At 29.0% G+C, this 24,888-nt stretch overlaps 1 protein-coding gene across 2 annotated transcripts in view; it reads left to right on the top strand.

The window, feature by feature from the left end:
* The window catches only part of Psa (puromycin-sensitive aminopeptidase), a 27,712-nt gene extending 4,586 nt beyond the window's left edge, over positions 1–23,126 (top strand). For both annotated transcript variants that reach the window (XM_014425002.2, XM_024361503.2), the window contains 15 exons: positions 3,871–4,033; positions 4,115–4,353; positions 4,448–4,598; positions 9,632–9,920; positions 11,541–11,689; positions 12,274–12,438; positions 12,516–12,620; positions 14,483–14,720; positions 17,675–17,808; positions 18,257–18,391; positions 18,470–18,689; positions 19,030–19,229; positions 19,881–19,988; positions 20,831–20,953; positions 21,922–23,126. In XM_014425002.2, coding sequence (XP_014280488.1) covers positions 3,887–4,033; positions 4,115–4,353; positions 4,448–4,598; positions 9,632–9,920; positions 11,541–11,689; positions 12,274–12,438; positions 12,516–12,620; positions 14,483–14,720; positions 17,675–17,808; positions 18,257–18,391; positions 18,470–18,689; positions 19,030–19,229; positions 19,881–19,988; positions 20,831–20,953; positions 21,922–22,134 — 2,616 coding nt within the window. In that variant the 5' untranslated portion in view covers positions 3,871–3,886 and the 3' untranslated portion in view covers positions 22,135–23,126. Of the gene's footprint in view, positions 1–3,870; positions 4,034–4,114; positions 4,354–4,447; positions 4,599–9,631; positions 9,921–11,540; positions 11,690–12,273; positions 12,439–12,515; positions 12,621–14,482; positions 14,721–17,674; positions 17,809–18,256; positions 18,392–18,469; positions 18,690–19,029; positions 19,230–19,880; positions 19,989–20,830; positions 20,954–21,921 lie in introns of those variants that run through there.
* The last annotated feature ends 1,762 nt before the right edge of the window (positions 23,127–24,888 follow it).

Raw genomic sequence — 24,888 nt, 5'->3', positions numbered from 1 at the left:
ATATTCTTATATTTTTTTAGTTTTTATAACAAATGTAATGATTTTCTGCAAGAAATGTTTTTCAGTGATCAATTTTTGTTTTTTTCTTTTGTTTATTAATTTTATTGTGGTTTTTCCCAACACTGGAAGCCATGATTAGTGCTGAAAAGCGGATTTTAAGAAAAAAAGTTATATAAAAAGGAAATGGAAAATATGAATATTATTTGTAAAAAGGAACACACCATTTATTTATTGTTACTGATGTAGATGAATTAGACTGTAGATGTAATTTAGGGAGAAATTAGTTGGGGGTTGCAGTCTGTGAAGAAAACATGATAAGTAGAATGTATTTTTGTTGTATGCCAAAAAAAAGTTCATAACATGATGATTATCAAAGAAGCCCACCATTTATATGTTGTTAATGATGTGGATGCATTACACTGTGGTTGTAATTCAGGGAGATGCGGTCTGTGGATAACAAATGGAACTTATTTTTTATTGTATGCTAATGTTTCAGCATAAGTTGTATTCGTCTATCAGGGACAACAGGTGCAGGCATTCTACTGATAGTTATTAATTTTATTTCATAAATTTATGGTGAAGAGATTTATCCATAAGATATTTTAATAGTAAAATAATCATAAGATACTTCTATGAATGTTTTGTACTCATTATTTGGTCTTCAGTACATTTCAATTATCATTTCTTGTAATGATAATTTCTTCCATAACAACCTGTAGCTATTTTCCTTATAATATTATTTTGTAATAATTTATGAAATTGTTAATATATTACTTAATTAAACTTGTTCAAAGAGCGGTGTTTTGCTCTGTATTTTTTCATTGTTATCCAATATTTCATGGATTGTGTTGTATATAAGTGTACAGTTGGACATTCAGCATTTCAGAAGCTTAACACACATATAATAAATACATAAATTTATACCGATGTATAAATTAAAAGGAATGCTAAGTAAAATATTCTGAAGATGAGGGTATAAGGACTCCTAAATGTTGGTAAAGAAATTGTGATTATTTGAGTTGTAAATTATTTTATTGATAAATAATTCTCTTCTATATATCTATGAAATGAATAAATAATTCTTTTATTTTGGTATTAATACATTCAGTAAGAGCTTTGTTTTTAAATTTGGAGCATCTATGGTATCTATGAACTCCCGAACTACCAATAGTTTTTAAATTTGCTCTCACACACTTGTGCAAGATTGCACTTTGAACATAAAATTTAAGATTACAATTCTTTTTTATAATTTATTTATTGATATATATGACTGTATTGAAATATATACAATAAGTAAATGTTATGTGAGGTCTATTACAATGGCATGATACAGACTTGTGGAGAATCTACCCATTGGTAGAAATCCAATAACATTTCTAGAATAGATCTCGAGGCCATCTTCTTTTCAGGCACGTAGGAGGATTATCAGGTATTGAAGGAAAAGCTAGTTTAGAATAAGTGGGTTTGGGTGGTTAGGAAGATTATCATGGAAGTATTGGTATCTGATTCTGGCCAAATTGACAACATATTATGGAACATTGAGGTCATTCGGAATGACTTTATTTGAATAGGGAGCATTAAGAATTTTGGATTGTGTGGATTGGATAAGAGAGCAAAGCTCAATTTTTAAGTCCAAAAAGGCCTTATCACAGTCATATAACTGAGTTATTTGTATTACTTGGAAGTTTAGACCGTTTGTCCAAATATAATTCTAGGTAGCAGACCTTTTTGGAAGGAATATATGGAGTATTATTAAAGATTACTGTAGGGCAGGAAGTCATAGGTTTAGACAAAGGGTAAAAGTGATTTGATGAGATTTATTTTAATCCTCCAGTTTTGGCACTCTTCTTCAAGGGTGGTGATGTGGTGGGATTAGAAGGTTTGGAATAAAATGGAAGAGTCATTATCCACTGAAACACACAGGTACCATCGGAGTGAAGTAGCTACATAAGGATGTAGTTAATTATTATGATTTTGGATATCATGTCATATATTTTGTTTTTTATGCTGTAAAAAATAAACAATATACTCTTTTGAGCCTCTTTGTGTGCACACACATCAGCTATTATGCTTTTTCAGTCTACTTAGTCTTAGTAGCCAGCAGTCGGTCATCTTCGCCAGCTTAATTATTTTCTTCACAGGAGGCGCACCAGTGGACTCATCTTCCAAGAGGATAAGGTGGGCAGACGTACGTTTTTTCAAAATCTACCTTCACTAGGACAACAACCACAGCCGGGGCCCCATCAATCACCCACGGTTACATAAAAACTTTTTTTTTCTCTTTTGTTCAACCTTTATTTAATTTTGTAACATAAAAAGATGGGCCGGGCTGCGGTCAAAAAAGGACAAATAGTTTTTTACTATTTAACGTCTGACGTTTCGTCCCACTTTGCAGAGCTTCATCAGGTTTTTCATATACAAAAAACAACTAAGAACATTAAAACAATAGGATACAATAAGGTTAATTTAGGTAGGATAAATATTATGTAAAACTTAAGTGATAAAAAAATTATATATAAATAAAAGAAGGAAGACATAAAATAGCGTTAATATAAAATAAACTTGAATAAACAATGATAAGAATTTAATCTCAACTTTCTTCTTCGTTTTCCGTCTGTAAGTATGTTTAAATTTTTTGTTTCTACATCTACTTTTATTTTATATATACGTCTCCTGTACTTTTTAACTTTATGTTTTACGTTATTTTTTAATTATTTTTCTCACCATTGTTACGTAATTTTTTATTCTTATAATTGTTTATTTTATATTAATACTATTTTATGTCTTCCTTCGTGTTATTTATATATAATTTTTTATCACTTTATTTTTACATAATATTTATCCTACCTTAATTAACTTTATTGTTGTAATGCTCTTAGTTGTTTTTTTTTAGCCCTGATGAAGCTCTGCAAAATAGGGCGAAACGTCGGACATTAAATAGTTAAAAACTATTTGTTCTTTTTTGACCGCAACCCTGACCATCTTTTTATATTACACAAATTAAATGAAGGTTGAACAAAAGCGAAAAAAAAAAGTTTTATGTCACCGTGGGTGATTGATGGGACCCAGGCTGTGGTTGTTGTCCTAGTGAAGGTAGATTTTGAAAAAACGTACGTCTGCCCACCTTATCCTCTTGGAAGATGAGTCCACTGGTGCGCCTCCTGTGAAGAAAATAATTAAGCTGGCCAAGATGACCGACTGCTGGCTACTAAGACTAAGTAGACTGAAAAAGCATAATAGCTGATGTGTGTGCACACAAAGAGGCTCAAAAGAGTATATTGTTTATTTTTTACAGCATATGAAAAAAAACAAAAACAAAAGAAAACAAAATAGAACATCTGCTTTTAACACAATAAAAACATATGTTACTCAATTGATCTTTCATTTTAAAACGATGTGTTGGCCGCAACAGTCACTTTTTTCTTTTTAGGACTACTCATTTTTGTATTAAAAATCTAGTTATTTTAGTAATACAAATACATAAAAGTAACAATACTTCATACCCAATGGAGTGGAATATAAATTGAATTGAGGCAGTAGTCAAGCAGAGCTCCTAGGTTTGGTTTGAAAAACTACTTGCAGGACGCTATCTGGGAAATCCCGTGGCCTATTTAACAACGAAAGTTAGCCACCCCCTGACGTGGAATTAATGTCGGTATTATTAAGAAAACCGGTTTGCGTTCTAGACAGGTTACATAGGTACCGTTATTTAGTCCGGCTTGGTTCCCGAATACGTGTCAGTAGTACACAGTCTTCGAGATCAACAAACGGTTCTTGTTGGGCCAGTCTCAATAAGTTCCCCTTATATAACAGAAACCTCTCCGTTTTTATAAATAAACAACTTCTATTACCAGGTGCCAACTGTTACAGCAATATTGCCACGATCATGGGGAAGACTGAAATAAAGAAACTTCCAGAAAAAAAACCTTTTGAGAGACTACCCAAAAATGTTAAACCTCTTCATTATGATCTTCTTTTGAAACCTAACTTAGAAACTTTCGTATTCGATGGTAAAGTTGGAATCAAACTTCAGGTAAATAAATCAGTGTTATTTAAAAAAAAAAAAAGTGTGTATGAAATGTACAACTATACCATTAAGATATTTGAAATCTAGGTGGACGAGCCCACTTCTGTAATACTTTTGAATGCGTTGGAACTCGAGATAAAGTTATGTGTTTTGCTCTTGGAAAATGGAACCGAATTGAAACCAAAGGTAGAGCTGTCTATAGAAACAGAGACAGCTACACTTACTTTTGATCAAACCATTCCTGCAGGGACTGCCCAACTGATAATGGAATTCAAAGGAGAATTAAATGACAAGATGAAAGGCTTTTACCGCAGTAACCATTCTAAGTATGCATGAAAGGTTGCAAATTTTAATTTAATTTGGTGTTTCTTCTATATTTTATGTGAAGTTCTTGTAAGTAAAGTTATATTTTTGTCTTAGTCTACAGGGAGAGAAGTGTTATTGTGCTGTGACACAGTTTGAAGCTACAGATGCCAGGAGGTGTTTTCCATGTTGGGATGAACCAGCAATTAAGTCTGTATTTGAAGTAACATTGATCGCTCCAAAAGGGAATGTTGCTCTCTCTAATATGGTATGACTATTTTTTTTACATTACTGGGTTAACTATTATTCACTGTACTCTGTTTAAAAAAAAAAAGAAATCACTAATCAATATTTACATTGGCCATTTTTGTTTCTTGCTATCTGTTATTTACTGTTAGCAGTTATTATTTATATTTAGGGTGAAAGAAAAAAAATTTATATCTTTCCCAATTTAAACCGAATATAGTTGAACCTTGATACTTTTGAACTAATGTTATATTCTCCTGTTATTGAGGAATATTTTAATATTTATGAATTACTGTAATTTTCGATGAAGTTATGCATATAAATTGAATAAACAATTAAAACATTGTACATTATCTTAGTAAAATAAAATTACAAATTATCTTGTTATCTTGAGCAGTAAATAAAACAATTTAACAATAATAGTACAAAAATAAGTCAAGTACAAATAATAATCATTAAACTTTTGCTGAATTTTGAAGAAATGTTTACTTCAACTCAATTGTTACTTAATTTACTTGTTTCTAATTAAAAAATGTAGTTGAAACCAAAATTTAAATAGTTATTCTTTATTAAACAGCTATATTTACCATATGCATTAGTATTTTGGGCTGCTAATATGCATTGAGTGATGAATGAATAAACTTAATTAATCGTATGTTAATGAATGTTTGTTTAAAGAAAAGTAGTAAAAAAGTCGCTTTAGTATTTATTTTAAATTATATGAATAAACATTTTATTTTTAAATTCTAAACTCAAAATCCATCTAGTTAAATTTCTTCACAAAAGAATAAGATCTGATATTAAGTTATTACTTATAATTTTTTTACTATATTACCATTTTTTTCTATTATAAATTTAATATGTCTAAAAGGAAAATTTTTATAAAATTTTACAGGCCCAAATCTGGTATTTAAATTTAGATGATTCAAGGTTTACAAAATTTACAAATTATCTGGATTAAAATCAACATTTATTATAAATGATTTACATTACCAAATTACTGAGGAATCCGTATATTATTAGTGTCGGTAGAGTATTATTATGACCATTTCATTATTTATTTATATTTTTTTTCCCTCTTAGATTTTTCATTCTGACAGTAAACACATGAGTAGTAATAATACTACCATCTCGATTTAAAAAAAAAAAAAATTAAGCGTGAAGTTTTACTGATAAATACAAGAAGTTACTTCTAATCTATTTAGTCTCTAAGTTATTTATTTTGCTTAATTCTACATAATTGCTAATAGTTATATCAAATTTTGAGAAATCATACTTGAAAGACTAGAAAGATTAGTAATTTTTAACATTTATACTTGCTCATAATTTTTATCCCTTACGAGAGAATTGTCTGTTTAAACAAATGAAAGGACTGATCAAAGATATCAGAAGTCTGTTGGTGCAGATTCAAATAGAAAATTTGGAGTTTCTCTTGCATTAGAATCTTCTATCTTCTTGCCCTGATGGTCTACATCCAGGCCACAATGGCACACAATAAAAATTAAATTTTATTATTTTCACTGATCGCATTCTCCAACCAAGTTCTCATGTTATATTGACTATCAGATACATCCTCAAAAGATGAATTTTCATTAATTCATCAGTAAACAGATCCTATTCAGGCAAATTACTATAGCATGGTAAAAATATGTATGTGAAAGCTGTAAGGAGGAAGAAAGGCAAAATAAATAAAGGAAATGAAATATTTATCAACAATGATCCTTACTATACAAAAATAACCACCAATGCTCCAAGACTTGCAACTTTCCTTAATATGACAATTTCAGGAAGTTGTCTTATCATGATATTATCTATATATTCCTGTAAAACAACAGCTTCTGAAAATCAATTAACAAAAGAAATTGGCAACTACAACTAATTTTCTCTTAAATTAAATTAAAACATATATTTCTGATTTATCATTGTTCATGTATATATTTTTATTTCATCTTTTTTGTTTTTTTTTCTTTAAAGTTTTCCATTTTTTTGGCGCTAAATTTTTTCCAAATTTGTAAATTTTATTCAAATTAATCTAATCTAAAATTGTTTGATTGCAAGGTTATGTCATTCCTAATGTAAACTAATCACTTTTTCATTTAAAAATCATAAATGAAGCTTGTTATTATTATTGATTTAAGGAAATTGGAATTATAAAAAAAGATGAGAAGCAAAACCAACAAATTCATATAACACTAATTATTAAATTTGGACTGCTACTGCTATAAAAGTATTAACTTCTAAGCTTTGTGCTTATTGAAATACTCTTCAAGTGTTCAATAATTACTATATTATAATATAATGATAGCACATAATGCAATTATAATTAATGTATAATAGAATTGGCAGAAAACATATTCTCCTTGTAACCAGACATATATTTAAAAGCCATTATTCTTTATTATATTTATTTAAGAAATAATTAATGTGTTGATACCATTTTCCTAAGTAATTCCAATTTCTTATTTAATTTGAATTGAAAATGAACATGCACGGATTAGTATTGGATTCTTAGAAGGAATATTGTGAGAAGAAATATTATGATTTCCAATTTTGTTTTATTTATTATTTATTTTGTATTGACTTTTATTTATTCTGCTAAATTGATGAAAAATCATTTTAATCAACTTTATTGTATCTATAATTTAATATCATCAAATAAATTTCACACCTATAAAAACTTATTTGTATTTGTAAATTATAACATAATTTTTAATTAGAAAATTTTCATTTTTTAATTTATTTTAGTTTGAATCTGTTAATTTACTTTAAATATTGACTATATGTTTGTAAAACGGTATGGAATCATACAGTATTCTGGTTTTATAATTGATTTAAAGAGTGATGTCGTGATTTGTGTAAACATTCCTATTTCTTGTGAAATAACTCGTCTCATTTCAAGGTGATTCCATTTACAGCTCATCAACGTGTAGTGAAGAATGTAATTGCACAATCAGGAAATTTCCTATTATTTAATCATTGTTTATTGATTTCATGTTTACATAAACTTTTTTATGTTTAGTTATATACTTAATGTTTATATATTTTCTTTATAAGAAACTGTTAAAAACTATATAATTTGGGGAAAGATAAAAACAAAAATAGTTTTAGTTTTTAGTTTCAATTTTTTTTTCAGTTAAAAAATAGATAAATATTTAATATTTCTATGAGTCAAAACAATGAACTACCCATCTCTTTTAAAAATTTTTTTTTTTCTTTTTTGTTAATGTTCTTTTGTTTTTCAAAAGAAATTATTATAAAAAATACTTGGTTAATTTTTTGTAATAAGCACTGGTTGAAATTTCTCTTTCTTTTTTTTTATCTTTACGTTTACTCAAGTTGAATTAAGTGATAAGAGGTGTTAGTTTTTCTGTTGATAACAACTTTTTGACTTTTGCCTTTTCAAGGTCATAAAGAGTGTCAGTGAACTTCAATCAAATATGTAACTCTAGTTTAATTTATATATACATATGTATATGTATATATTAATACTCATATATTTAATAATTATATTTACCTCAAAGTGGGAAATAAATATGTAAAATTATTACTTAGAAACAGGGATCAGGGATAAATAATTGTTGTTATTTAATAAATAATTTCAGTAGTTTTATTTGACCATATTGAATTGAGGGATGAGATGTTCTGGGTTCCTATCAGTAAGGTACTTAAAATCTTTTTAAAAAATGTATTAAAACCAAGGTTTTGGCCCATATTGGATCAGGATTAAATAAATTAGATACTTGACATTATAAAATTTGGCAGAAATATAAGATCTTATGATTCGCATTAAATAATAAAGTTGTATCATTTCAAAATGATATGGGAGTAGCCTGAGTAAATTAAAAGAACATGGAAGTTGATACAAATAGAATAGAACATTGATAACAAATGAGAATCATTCTTATAAAAATTGGAAGATTACTAGTTAACCCCAGGTAATTATTAATTGTAGGAACATGTTCGAGTGTTAGTCAAAAAAAGGTCACAAAAGTATAATAAGATTATAAAAATATACATAGGAAGTTGTATAAAAAAAAATAAAAGGAACAAAGTGAACTAAAAGAATATAAATGAATAGAATAATAATTAATAACAAGCACAGTTATGAAAGATAGTGGGTTATCAGATACCAGATATAGATATCACTCATTGCTAGTACTTTTTGTACACAAGTACAACAATAATTATACCAATAACTTAAGCTATTGTTTTATTCATTTATTTTTATATTATTTCTGTTTACTTTGTTCCTTTTTTTTTAAATATTTTTTTTATACAAGTTTCTATGTATATTGGTATAGTCTTACCACACTTAATGCTGTTTGTATTGTATTCTCATTTAGCCCTTCAATAGTGGGGCGAAACATTAGTTACTAATAAGTATGTTTTCTAATGTTTTGTGTACCTTTTTCGATCTCCATCTGGTCCATCTCATCCTTCAATTTGTTTTAAAAGTTGATATGTCCATTTATCAAAAATAAAGATTTTTTGACTAATTAAAATTCTACCTGTAAAGCTCATTCAGTTTATTTTAAAATTTTAAATTTCCTTTGCCAAATAGTTGTTAAATAGTATTTTCATTATAAATTTAACATATCTTCATAAAAAGCTCCCATTATAGTATTTAAACCCTAGAAGTGTAGCATGACTACTTAATATTAAAGGCTGCCTTAAGTAAATTTTACTCCAAATATATTTTTCTATATTATGGCAAAAATGCTTTTCTGTTATGTCTTGAAAAATAATTATTTTTTATATTTACTATTTTAAATAAAAAGGAGGTAAATATAATCTTTTGTGTGATCAAGGGCTGTTTGCCACATAATTAGTTCTTTATGATCATTACCATCAATCCCCTTTTTAATATATTATCTGTGGAGCAATTATGATTATTTTCTTCAGTCTTGGTTTTCCAAAGGTTTATTTTGTAAACTTAATAAAAAAATTATAGTCATTATTTCCTGCCTAATGTATAAGTTTTATTCATTTCCAACATAAACATGCTCATTGTGTTAGTTCAATTTATACTAATAGTTTTTTTTTTTTTTTTTTTAGCCAGTTGTAAGCGAGTCAGAGGATGGAGATAACAAAATTGTCGAATTTGCTCCAACTCCAATCATGTCAACTTACCTGGTTGCAGTCGTTGTCGGAGATTTTGCCTACGTTGAAGATACCTCTTCCGACGGCATCCTAGTTAGGGTTTATACGCCTCCCGCTGTCAAGGATCAGGGACTTTTTGCCCTTCATGTAGCTACGAAAGTGTTGCCTTATTATAAGGAGTACTTTGATGTAGCTTACCCATTGCCCAAAATGGATCTAGTTGCAATTGGAGATTTTTCAGCAGGTAATTGAAAATTTAAAATCAAATAATGTATACAAAACATTCAAATTCCTACATAATATGCTTCAGGAACAGTACATATCAAAATTACCTGTTTTGAACTCGACAGAAATTTGATTAAATAATGACAAATCACAATTCACCACACAAATTTTTCAAAATTAAACATGCCTTCCATTATTTCTTGACAAATTCTGTACTCTAACATCTGATCGGAGAATGTTGTGGGAAATAAAAGAAACAAGTTGACTTTAACATAAATACTGTACAGGAAAATGTAACAATCACGAAAAGCAACATACTCAATTTTCATACAATTTACTATTTAACACATTTTTAATTTTTTTTATTATTATAACAAATTTCCTTTCATACTGAATGCTTATACATTCATAATAATTATACTATTCAATTAAATTATGTTCTACAATATAATATAATTATAATTAAACATTATAATTTAATTACTATATCATTTACATTTACATAAGTTTAAAAAAAATAATGAAAATTTCAATCTTATATTAGGGTATGCATCAATGTGTTATGTGTTTTGCAACTTTATTTGTTTATTTTTTAACATTTCATGTTGTTTTTTGTCTGTTTATTTATTTATGTTTAAACATTTTACCCTTTAAGTTGATAAAGATGTGTGGAAATGGAAAATCTACACTTAATATTAAAAAAATAAAATTTATGCGAAGCCTGTTGGGGAGAAATGTTTTAATGAAATAATAACCTCCCCAGTCAGCCTTGTTGTTTATTGTGATTTAGTTGGATATTTTTCAAGTTTAAGATATGTTTTATAACAGTTTTGTTTTTATTGCGATTTATTAGGATGGTTTTCATAAATCACTACTTAAATAATTAATTACTTTAGATCCTTTGATTACACTAAATAATAGTAACAACTAATTGATAATTTTTATTCCTAATTATCATAGATAGTAGCTCTACTATCAAAAGAAATTAAAATTTCTTCATAGGAAGAATGATTTTAGATTAAATAAGGTAGATGATAAAGAATCTCCTTGTTTTAAACCCGATCGGACCTCGAATATCTGAGAATAATGATTAACAATTCGTATCTTATTAAATGTTTCGGTCATGCTCATCCATATGAGATTTACCAACTTCTTTGGTATTCCCTGTCCAATCAAAATATTATACAGTTTCTGGCAGTCAATAGAATTGTGAGCCTTTTGGAAATCTATTTAAAGCTGATGAACCACCCCGTTTTGTTCCAACTTTATCTGCCTTTTATTGATCAAAACTTACAAAAAATATGAAATAAAGATTACTCAATTTATAACATAAGAGAACTGGAAATGATGATTTAATTCAATAATATTTCTCACTCCCCACAATTTTTCACTAAAAGCATTAAATAAGCATGGGCTCCTCTAATTTGAGTAAAATTCCTATTTATGCACTTGATTTGAAATGCTGTAATACTTAAATAAATTAGCATAACATGATAAATTATTAATTATTTATCATTTATTATGTTTATCTGCTTTGTAATTGGTATTAATTTCATTCTAATAACGTTTAATTTTTCTATGACATTATTTACTCTGTATATTATAATATAGATTATTTATTATAATTTTATATTTGTAGGTGCCATGGAGAATTGGGGTTTAGTTACTTATAGGCAATCAGCTCTGTTAGTGGACAGTGAGAACACTTCTGCTTCTCGTAAGCAATGGGTTGCAGTTGTTGTTGGTCATGAACTAGCTCATCAATGGTTCGGGAACCTCGTAACTATGGTAATTGATTATTATTATCTTTTTACAATTCATCTGATTAGTTAGGGAAGGTTAAACAATGTATTTCATTATGGATAAATAAAATTATTTCTTATAAAATTAGGTGTATTTAATAATTTGACATTTCAATCAATATTACAAATTTAATCTAATTGTCCTAGTTTCCAGTCATTCTGTAATACTCTTTTCTTTGGACTCATTATTCTAAAGAGGGAGGAGGTAGAATATCACAATTTATGTGATTATATAAATTAATAGTCAGAGGATTTTATCCTGGTTTAAATACTAAAATTTATAACAGCCAAGCTTCTTTTTTCCCTTTTCAAGTTCATGCATCCATTGCCTCACCAAGCAGCATATTATTATACCAATATATTTTTTAAACTGTTAATGAAGGTTATTCAAAGGCTTTCAAAAGCAAAGAATCTGTGTTTTTTACATGTGGCTTGGGGAATATACTTGGATGTTGAATACTGTTCACACATAGTATAACCACTTGTCAAAAAATACATCCTTACCAAGTACTGAACCCAAGACCCATTACAAGTTAATGACATCCATTCATATTATTTCTCTCGTTATAGGAATGGTGGACTCACTTGTGGCTTAATGAAGGATATGCTACTTTTGTCGAAAACCTCTGCGTAGCGCACCTTTTCCCGGAATATGACATATGGACTCAGTTTGTTTCTGATATTTATACAAGAGCCCTAGAACTGGACTGTCTCAAATCAAGTCATCCAATAGAGGTATTTTCTTACTTATTAATAATTTTTATTTTTATTATTTTGTATTTTCTTTACTAAGGAAATCATTTGAAATTCAGATTCCAGTTGGACATCCGTCAGAAGTTGATGAAATCTTTGATGATATATCTTACAGCAAAGGTGCTTCTGTCATTAGAATGCTACATCGGTACCTGGGAGATTGTGTAAGTTTATGAATATTTTAAAGTATTTATTGTTCAAAAAATTCTGAAGTTTCTTTCATAAAAATTGTTTTATTCCATTGTTTAGTTCGTTGTGAGTTTTGTCTTATCTTTGCAAGTTTTTGAAATATTTTTATTTTTATATACATCTGTTATAGTTTAGAAACATACAGAGGGTGTCGGCCTTGTAAAGAAAATAACCAACAAAATATCTAAGTACAAAATAAGAAAAATAATAATTAAAGAGGAAAAGAAAAATGAAAAAGAAAAAAATACTAGCTAAGATATAACGAACTACAAAAAAAAAAAAAAAATGAAGCTTGCTGTGAATTACAAATATACAAACATAATAAAATAATACTATTTAAAATATGAATGCTACAACAATGAATGCCAGTATTGTAGCCAAGAGACCACATGGGAGGCCAAATCCAGATGGATAGGCAGAATTAACGTAGATGTGAAAGAGCTGCGTGCAGCATACAGCATACTGGAAAGCTGTTGCTCAAGATGGTCAGGCTGGTTCAGGCGGCCAAAGATCTAGAAAGTCTGTAGAACCAACCGAAAAAAAAACAAAAAAAAAATGTTAAATATAACTAACTAAAACACAAACTATAAACATTGCTTTAAGTAGAAATCAAGAAACATAAAAAATATCATTAAAATAAACTTCATAAATTACTTATTACTAACATATTTTATAACAGAAAAACATTTACAAAAACATTGATAATTTCATTGGAATTTAGTAATTCACACAAAGGTGGGTCAAAATACAAAAGTAAGACTATTAGTTGAATAGTTTCCTTTAAGGAGTTTCATAAAAAAATACCAAAACATAATTTACTTCAGTTTTATGACCTGGCTCCGAATTACTGAATAAATTTACAAATTACTGCCTCACGTTGTCAAATGGTTACTTATATTTGTTTAAATATTTTGCTTTTAGTGAAGTTATAACTGGGCAAATTAAAATGGTATGAACTAAATGATCAGGTTCATTCAAGTACAGAGCTTACCAGGAATAACTGCAATTAAATTGAAATTAATTTATATCCAGATACGTGCTGGAATTTTTCCATTAATAACTAACTTGGGTTATTAATCTTAGTCCAGTGAGTATTAAAGCTAAGATAAAATTCACAGGAAAAAGAAAAACTAATAATAGTTCTCTATGCAATATTTTTGTGGCTGTTCAAAATTTAATAATTTATTAAATTTATCCTCTTTAACATGTTTTCAGTGTGTAAATCATTTAAATCCTTTACCAACAACATTGGTCCCAGGTGACCAATGATAGTATTAGAATTCTCAACATCAGACACTGGAAACATTGGATGGGTTCCAAACTAATCTCTATCGGACATGAAACATGAAAACCAAATAAACTATTCAGTGTTACTATTATTGTTTTTAATATTAAAAAAAAAAAGTAAGAAATTTCCCAACCTATAACAATCCTCTGATTATTGTAGAAATTAATGTGACCAGTTATTTGGTTTGTTACACAAAAGTGCCAAACCTCAACTATATGTAAGACAGATACCCCAAAAAATAATACTCTAGACCATCATTAAGTTAGGCAATTCAGTAATCTGTGGAAGGCATTTTACACAGCAAGATCAGCATCAGATCCTTGTGTCCGATTCCACAGCAAACTCATCACATCAATAACTATTAGTTATTTACTGGCATAGAAAGTTATTACTTCTCAATGGCAAAGAGGTTAATGAATGATGATTGAAGAATTATTATTGTAGAAATTACTCATGTTTATGGTATCTATATCCATTATTTATGGATATATTTCTTTAAATATTAATGTGTTTTATAAAATTGATAAATTTTATTTATATTGGTTTCAGGATTTTAGGAAAGGTATGAACATCTACTTAACTCGTCATCAATATGGTAATACATTCACCGAAGATCTCTGGGCCGCTCTCGAAGAAGCTTCAAAAAAACCTGTAAAAGATGTGATGTCCACTTGGACAAAGCAGACTGGTTTTCCTGTGATTCGGGTGACCGAATCCAAACAAATTGGAGACGTGAGGGAGTTGACTCTTACTCAAGAAAGGTTTTGTGCCGATGCAGACACTGCGGGTAAGAATTGTAATACATTTCCATCAATTTTCATACTACTGTACAACTTTGTTATAAAGCTCTCTCTCCTAGGGCAATCAGAAAAATAACGCTGTAATCAGGGAATTGTTAAAAAGTATTAAAATGAATAAAAATTTGTTTTTATAAAGAAGATCATTTACTATGTAAATTATTGAATTTTGAATAAACACAAAACATGAAACAAGCAGTTACTAATTCGACATTTGAGCTTGAAGGTCCTGAAATTTGGTGCATTCCCATGGTCCTCTAATAGATAGAACAGAATGAGAGGTCTTCCTGTGGAAGGGTTTTCTTCTTCCTAGTGCAATAGGAATATTACCTGGGGGGAGGGGGGTAAACGTGCGTACAAGTCCCTCTAGTGGTTCCTTTGTACATAACCCTAAGACTCAACTGTGTATGGGAATCGGAGGAGAGGAGAGTGCTATAGACACCTAGCTCTTTCTGTTTGCCTCTCATGCTTTCTAAACAAAATTTCTATAAGCCATTAACAGATTTTTTTTTTACTGTGTAATATCACATTGTCATATTTTTAGACAATAGTAATATTGATCTTAGAGTTCATTCACTCCATATTTTAAAATACATAAATTAAATGATAACAAAAGTAAGAAACAGAAGAGAAAAATAAAATTAAACAAAGTAAAATAATATCTTAAACACAATCATCTATATTTACAATATTTACATTTGGCCTGGGCAACTCCGAACCGAGCTCTTCCTCCCACTTGTGGAGGAGAAAAGAGCAGGACTCCAGAAGATTCTGGCCAACTGTGTACCTGGTATTAAAAGCCAGTAAAGGATGAGTGAGGGCGCTAGCTGCGGACGCTCAGGACTTGAGTGGGGAATCTGGCCATTGCCAGAACTCCAATATAAATATTTATAATGAGTCTCTGGGCCACTGCCATTTCAACTTTTGGGGAGAATTGTTGGGATGGGCAGTGCTGGATAGGGATTGTCCTAAGGTATTAGAGTGATGGTTGAGTATTAACAAATAAAATGTTTAAAACTTATCTTTGTTAAAATGATCTGATTTCTTTTTTTTAAATAGGGAATTTCACTATCTTTCAAATAATTGTGTACATAATTTACCTTAAAATATATAATTTTTTAACTGAGTGCAAATAAAGTTTTCTTTTCTTCATAACTTTTTCCTCAGAAATTTATTCTTTCCTTCATTAAATTAAATGAGATTTATTAAAGATCTTTAAGGAGAATACTTAAGCTAAGTTTCATCAAAATCTTTAGAGCTGTTTTGGTACTACAGTCTAAAGAAAAACATGTTTTATGGTTATCGTGCTCAGGGTATTCAATTTAGTACAAGTACATTGCAAGCCGAACCATACTAAATAGAAGAAAATGAGTTAGTTGGTCAATTGGGGGAGGAGTCTGGGGACGAAATATGGAAAAAAAATGTTGACTGGGAAAAGAAATTTGAGATTTTCCAGGCTTTTGATCGAGTCTGGCACCCGGGACTGCTTTACAAACTCCGTAAATTCCTACCTCCTACATACTTTCTCATCATTCGTTCCTTTTTCATTGATAGATTTTTCCAAGTAAACCACAATGGTTCCTATTCATCCCTCTATTCTCAGTCCGCTGGTGTTCCTCAAGGTAGTATCCTTGGTCCCACCCTCTACACCGTCTATACAGCTGACATTCCAACCAATCCTAACACTATCCTCACCACGTATGCCGATGACACATGTGTGCTCGCTGTTAATAATAACCCATTAACTGTATCCCAAAATCTCCAATCCCATATCACAGCCCTCAAAGATTGGTGTCGTAATTGGAGGATTAAGATAAATTCCAACAAATCCCATCAAATCACCTTTACCCTTCGTCGTAAACCTACTGACTGCCCTACAGTTTTATTTAACGATGTTACTCTTACCCCTGTTGAACAGATCCGTTACCTTGGACTACATTTGGATAAGCGATTAACCTGGAATCCTCACACCAGACTGAAAAGACAGGAAACTGCACGTCGATTTCGACTATTACAGCACTTACTAGACAAACGGTCTAAACTTCCAACACATTACAAAAGACTGATCTACATGACTGTAATAAGGCCATTCTGGACATATGGAGATGAGCTTTGGGGCTCCACTAAACCTTTGAATTTCTCTCGTATTCAATCCTTCATAAAATCCTCAATGCTCCTTACTTTGTCACAAATAAAATCATACATAAAGACCTTAATGTTCCATATGTAACCGATCTAGCCCGAACTAGATATCACTCCTTCCATTATAAACTCTCTAACTATTCAAACCTTAGTTTCTAATCTTGCATACTCTATCATTCCTGACAATCATCCGAGGCGCCTGAAAAGAAGATAGCCACGAGACCAGCTAATGTAAAATGTCATTAAAGTGCTACCAATGGGTAGTTTCTCTACACGCCTGTAACACTCCAATTTAACTTAGATCAGATTTACTAAATGTATTATAATATACAGTTGTAAATAGGAATAAATAAATTTAAAAAAAATCTTTCCAAAAGATAATTTTCTAAACACTAATCAAATTCACTTATAAATTTTCAACACTCTAACTTAATTTGGAGAAGGAGTAGGGAATTGTAAAATATTAACACTCCAATAGCGCAACCACTGGAGTGTTGAAGACTAATGTCTTCTGGACTAGAAAAAATTTTGACCGAAATTCATCATCACTCTATTGGTATTGTTCTGCTCAGAAATAGTCCCTAGTTTTTTTTTTGTTATTTGGTAGCATTAGAATTAAAATCTATTATCATATTAGTATCTGTTTTGATCTCAAAATCCTGTCTATTTTTAAATTTTAGTTATTAGTCCAGCTATCTGGAATATTTATGGTGGTTATTTGTCTATTTATTTTTATTGTAAATACATAAGAGTTTCAGCTTAAGAAAATAATAGGATTTTTTGTTTTACTATTTTTTTTAAGGCGATACCAGTTTATGGATGGTCCCATTGACGTTTTCGACTAAATCCAAACCAAATGACATTGTTCATTCTTGTGTCTTGGATGCTAGAACTGGTAAAGTTAAAATCCCTGCTGCTGGAAAGGATTGGGTTAAGGTATTTTTTTTATTTTATGAATTATAAATTAAATTTTGAAACAAAAATTTATTGATATGATTTTTGTACCTGTAATATTTTATATTTGAAAAAATATTTCAAATACTAAATATTACATGTATTTTGTATTTAAAATACAAATTACTCACTTCTCAAGTAGTTATACATTTTAACTTATTTTGTGTATTTAATTACAAAAAAAAAAATACTTCATTACATTGTAGAAAGAGAATACAAATAGATTTTTTTATTATTTTATAATTTCAAAACAAAATGCAATTTTAAACTAGGTATTTTAGATTTTACATCTTAAAATGTAAAGTGCAAAAAGTTGTATTTTAAAATATTTCATTTGAACTACTACCCAAGTCTACTGTGAATCATTTCAAAATTAAAAATAAAATATTTCATGTCTTTTAAATATAACTTTTATTGTAATATATTTCAGATAAATCCAGGGACCGTGGGTGTTTACCGAACTCAGTATACTCAGAATTTACTGGAGCAATTTATTCCTGCTATACAAGACAAGTCACTACCTCCTCTCGATAGACTGGGAATCGTAGATGACCTCTTTGCTTTGGTAGATATCTACACATTTTGTTGTTTAATTTGATTCATTCAAGCTCAAGATTAACCTGCACTGTTTGTATTGTCCCAGGTACAAGCTGGTCATGTTAACACTGTTCAAGTTCTGAAGGTGATTTCAGCGATGAAGGACGAAGATAACTATACCGTTTGGTTTAGTATAGGAAACTGCCTGTCCAAACTACGAGTGCTCATTTCAAATACAGATTTCATGGACAGCTTTAAGAAGTTTGGAAGAGATCTTTTCAAACCAGTGAGTCAGAGGATTGGATGGGATCCTAGACCAGATGAAAGTAAGTGTCAACTACTGATTAAAATATATCTATTAAAGTTTTTTAATTGTTTTACATTTTTTTAAGTTATGTTACAATTACTATGATTAATATCAGTGACTGAAAATTACAATTAATTTTTTTTCAAGAGTTTTAATTACAAATTAATTTGTATTTTTCAAACTACAATCGTTTAATTTTTATTTATTAAACCTTGAAGAACAAATTTTCATAACTTTTTGTCCATATTTTTTTTTTTTTTAATGTTTTAAAATCACTTTTTAACAATTTATATTTCGACAGCCATGATGGCAACTGCCATTCTGTGAATTTTTTATTTAAATTTATAATTTACTTTCAGGCCATCTTGACAAACTACTCAGGTCCTTGGTGCTTGCAAAATTGGGAAGTTATGACGATCCTGAAACTATTGAAGAAGCTAAAAAGAGATTTTCCGACCATGTCAGTAAAAAATATATCATTCCTGCCGACTTGAGAGCTTCTGTATATCGAGCAGTTCTCTCAGTTGGGGATGAATCAACTTACGACACTATGATTAAGGTATATTACCAACTTTTAGTAGTTATTAGCTTCTTTAATTATAGGTTCCTCAATCATCAAATTTATCTGAGGAGATGGTGGTCGGATGGTATGGTCAGCCAAGATACACAAATAAACAAAATTTACTGATTTGTGCCAACTTTTTGACCTAAATTTCAGGTTTTCATCAGACTCAAGTCTTAACTCATGTTTTGACAGCACTTAAGCCTAAAGACCTGAAATTAAGGTCGAACTGTCGAATTGAAAAATAAATAAGTTTTGGTTACTTGTATATCTTTGTTGACCGCATTCCCCACCATCTTCTTATATCAATTTATGATCAAATGTACTTGTTGATTTATGATTTTCAACCTAAAAAAATGGCACGAATCTTATTTTTACTTTAAGTAACTTGTTTACTTTTAGTAAACAAAGCAGTTTAATTAATTTGCGAAAGTTCAGGTAATTCGGAATTTAAGACATGGGCACGTCAGTTGTCTAATAACAAACCAGCATCATTTTTTACCTCCTACATTCTTAAAAAAATTGTTTGCATATTGAAATGCCCATCCATTAAATCTAAAATCAATAATCTTTCTTAACTTAGTAAAATTACCCTAAGATAATGTAACACAAAATATTTATATTTATTTTATCACTTCGGTTTTTTAGATGTATAAAGAAGAAACACTGCAAGAGGAAAAGGAAAGAATTTCCAGATCATTGGGTGCCTTTAAAGATACCAAGATATTATCTAAAGTACTGGACTTTGCGATGTCTGTAAGTGTAATTTGTTATTAAAATTGTATTTATTATTTATCAATTTTGTGCTTTTTAAGATTTATAATTTTATGAAACATGGTTACTTATTTGGTTTAACTTAGCTCTGGAAAGATAATTTATGGGTTTTGAAATACCTTTGCTTTGATTTGAACTTTTGTGGAAGATGTCACTATTAAATCCATGAAAAGATTGATGAATGCCGATATTGAAGTAGGTCTTGAAACAAATTCAAATAATAAAATATATGTTTTGTATCAGAATTGGTGTTATTTTCAATAATTAATATAGATATTACAGGGAGAATATGGGAACACGTACAAAAAATTTTAGCATCTGGGGACTAGGATAAATGAAAAACCTTGAAGTTATCCCTTAAAGTTGGATAATGCCTATTATTTCACAGTTGCAAAATTACTTAGGAGTTACTGGTATTTAAGGGTATAATTTATATCTTGATAATAAATGAATATTATGATTATTTTATTTTTTACACCCTTAAAATATAATAAAGGAAAATCTTCAAGAATACATGGTAATATTCCTAACAGATGTGAAATTTGGCAGTTCACCTTTAAAGAAATGAAATCTTTATGTTTTTTAAAACAGAATATTGCAAAGAACATTAAGACTGAAGAAGGATGAGGTTACCGTAGGATTTAAAAGGCTACACAATACCTGTAGTATAAACTCATTCTCCTCTCTGTAGTCAGAAATGATTAGGGGATAAAAAAATAGTGGGTTTTATCGGTATGGAACCTCTGGGTCTACTAAGGTTTTTTTTTAAATCATTGAATGCTACTTAATAATATTTGAATCCTACTTTCTCCTTTCTCTTTCAGGACGAAGTTCGGCCTCAGGACAAGGTATTTGTAATAATTTCTGTGGCATTAGACAAAGGCGGTCGAGAACTAGCCTGGGAGTTTTTGAAGCACAACTGGACTGATCTTCATAGCAGATATGAGGTTTGTTGCATTTCATCTATATATATTATTACAATCGCATATTTTATTAGAGAATATACTTAACATCTCCAAATTTTTATGACACTTATTATTATTTTTTATAATTTATTTGTTACATCCTCTAGGTAATAACTCTGATTGTATTTCACAGTACTTTTTTTGATAAGTACTCTCAGAAATGATAAAACAAATAAAAGGGTATTATAATCTGTTAAGGAAATATTTTTTAGTTTTGAAAATTTCAGATAAAAAACTTGTTTTATGAGTTATTTTAGGAATAGATTAAAAAACAAAATTGTTTATAATGATGATTTTAGTCTTAGTATAATAAATATTTAAACGTTTTGTTTGTTTCACCGTTTCTGCGTTTGCTCATTAAAAAATATTTTTTTTCATTTGTCACTGCAGATAATCAACCTCTGGATAATGGGGAGTTGACTGTATTTCAAAATTAGAAATATAATTACCTTACCTTACACTGTCCTTTTATACTTGTGGGAAAATTTATAGATATAACTCAGTCAGGTAGGGAAAAACCAAAACAATAGTAATAAAAAAACATGAAATATGATATAGATAAATTTTTATTTAAAAAAATATTTATATATATATTTTATTGAAAACTTGTCGATCTACAGTAGGCCATATAAAATTATGGTGATTGGCAGATAAATATAAGATAATGTGATGTAAATAAATTATTGTTTTTAAACAAATTCAGTTATCTTTTCAATTTATTATTAAATATTTTTTAAAAAATTTAAAACTACAATATTTTGATGAAAATTTTTTATCTTCAGCATATAAAAGAATTTCTTTGGTGATCACTGGTTCAAGATATATTAGTTGGGTGGGGGGTCCCTGCATTATAGTACTACTAATTATATTATATAAATTATATTGTCTATAGCAATTAGTAGTAAGGTTGTTAGTTATCTGTAATGATATTTATTTTAAATTATTTTTAGGGAGGTTTTCTCATGGCTCGCCTTGTGAAGAATACTGTTGAAAACTTTTCTACTTTTGAAATGGCAGATGAAATTGAAAGCTTTTTTGCATCAAGAGATACAAGCTGCTTGGATCGTAGCATCAGCCAAGCTGTAGAATCGGTTCGCCTGAACGCAGCTTGGTTGACCAGGGACCGAGATAGCATCAGGCAGTTTCTTGAAAGCCATAAATAATCAACAGCAACGTTACCAACTCTTATCAAAGTTCAATACTGCATTTGCTAGTACCTTTTCAGTTTTGCTTGACATACGTTAATTTTGTTCTTACGATTGATTGGTCTCTATTGATGATTTATTGTTTATGTGTTGTTTACGAACAATTTGAATTAGAAGTGATACCGCAAGTTCTGGTTCTTTTTACTTCTACAAGGTTGTAAAATAAACGTGGATAAATACCTTGTTCATTGTTCATACGTACATAACGTAGGTCATAACACATAAGGTATGTTTAATTTGTTTGAACTATGTAACGATCTACGAAGTGATAACAGTGTTTTGTACAATGAAGTTGTGTTGTACTTATTGCTTTAAAATATAATAGTTATCAGTTTAGTTAATATGCATTATGAAACCGATGATAAAATCCAAACAATAACATAATTTTAAAAATTGACTCATTCTTATATTTTGTTTTTTACTTGGATAGTTAGATAATAATAAATGATCACAAGATAAAATTTTGGTGGGATCATTAAAGTGTTTGTGTTTCATAAATCCATTTTATACACATAAACTGTTAATAATTTTTAAACAAAATCTATGAAACCATTTTTTAAATTCAATTTTTAACAAAATACTACTCATTTTAGTTTTTTTATTTACTCACAGGCCAAAGGATTTTTCCTAAAATTAAGTTACCACAGGTTCATAGTTAAATTAGGTCATTTCTCAATATTTATTTATTTCATTTATTCAGATTTTAACTGACATCTGGAAAAACTTTTACTTTTCTATCCTAAGTTATATTATTCTTATGTGAACACATATGAAAAAAATACACGCCATACATTTATTCATAAAATTTGTATTACTCTTTACATTTTTTACTGAAATGCAAGACTGGGCAAAAAATATTTGTAAATCGTATCGGAATAACCATAGACTATATTATATAGTGAAAATGAAAAGAAAATTTATTAAGTTTATAATAAAGCAATCTCATGGTATTTATCTTTTTTGGCACCCTTAATATTTCCTATATTACTTTTTATATTATATATCACAGTCCCCTCCTAGCAATGAAAGGATATTTAGGAAGTGAAGAGTCCTTAAATATGCAGAACTACTGTGTATTACTAGGAAAGCTTTACCAAATGGTGCTATAGAGGAAACTGCCCTACAGTGGTACAACGGAACCCCTAGGCCAGGTTGGTAAGAAGCAAGGATTGCTCTTAGTTGGAACCAGTGGATAGCAGTTGTCGATGCCCTATCCTCTAGAGGGAATGAAAATAATCAAATAAATGAAAAAAGCTTTACTGGCAAAATGAATAAAATAAAAAAAAATTACTTTAAAAATTATTGGTAATAAAAAGTTTTTGAGGCTCCTTGAGTCTTTGGGTAAAATCTTCCAAAAAAATTGCAAGGTATCTAAGAAGTAATTGTAAATTGATTCTTTCAGTGGATTTTAATGTAAAACTGTTCACAAAAGATGATAGTAATAAGTTGACCACACCCTGGGGGTGCGTAGCCTAGTATTACTTATATTTTTAGGTGTGTAGCCAATAACTCCTAATGAATTACTTCTTGCTTAGTGTATAAATTTAAAGGATTAAATTGTGCTAATTTTGGTATATAACAAGTATGTGGACAGGAATATATCTCATCTCAAGTAATTTTATACTGTTGAAAGAAAAGGATTAAGTCCTTTTTTAAAGTAGTGTAAATTTGCTAATATTTGAGCCCTCTTTACTTTCAATATTTTTCAAACACCAACATTTTTTTTTATTATTAATGAGTTACAATATTTTGTGAAATATGATTAATTTTTTTACATGATTCTGACATTTTGAAACAGATTAGAAATGAGTCATTTTGAGAATGGTTCGATACCTCAGGAACAACTTGATGTATAGATATATATTAGGGCCCAATGTTAAGGTCGTTAAACACACCATAAAGTAGTTTATAATGAACACCTCTGTAAGAGTCCGAGTTTCCAAGATATTTGTCAGAATGAATTCGCAAGATGTTGATTTCTCATTGGAAAAAATTGATGTTTGAAAAGTATTAAAGTTAAAGGGTTCTGTCAGGGCTCATTGAACATAATATATAGTAGTTCATAATGATTATTTTCTTAAAAATGATAGTTTTTATACTATTTGACATAAGAAATTTACAAAATTTTCTTGTTTTTTTAGGGAGAAGAAAAATATAAGTTCTGGAAAAACTGTACCTTAGAAATTATTAAATATAAAGAACATATATAATATATATATGTTCTTTATTTGGATCTTAATTATGATATAACATTTTAATAAAATAACACGTTATATCATAATTAAGATCCAAATAAAGAACATATATAATATATTAAAATATATTAGGGCTCAGTGAATGCACTAGTTAGTAGTTTACAATAATATAACAGCAAAATGCAATGCTTTATATGGAGATATTGGCAATAAAACTAAAAAATGTATAGCAGCAATGGGTTTTTCACATTAGAATCCATTGTCAGATTTATATGTACTTCTTCTTTACATTCAGCCAAATTTTAAGCCATTTTTTCTGTACTACTAGTATGCTACTTAAGGCTCCTTCAAGGTCTATATTTATTATTTTTTTCTATAATATGTACAAACTTTTATACATAAATACTACAACTTGATACAATGCTGCATAATTATATACATACTTTTTATATACATAAGCTAATAAGACAAACATATTAAATCATTGACCAAAAAAATTAGGCCAACGAATTTTAGC

Source organism: Halyomorpha halys, unplaced genomic scaffold (assembly GCF_000696795.3).
Source record: "Halyomorpha halys isolate HHAL.00 unplaced genomic scaffold, Hhal_1.1 Scaffold490.1, whole genome shotgun sequence".
In the NCBI taxonomy this organism is placed as follows: Eukaryota; Metazoa; Arthropoda; class Insecta; order Hemiptera; family Pentatomidae; genus Halyomorpha; species Halyomorpha halys.
Note: the sequence above shows the minus strand (reverse complement) of the source record. Positions and strands in the feature narration are given on the sequence as shown.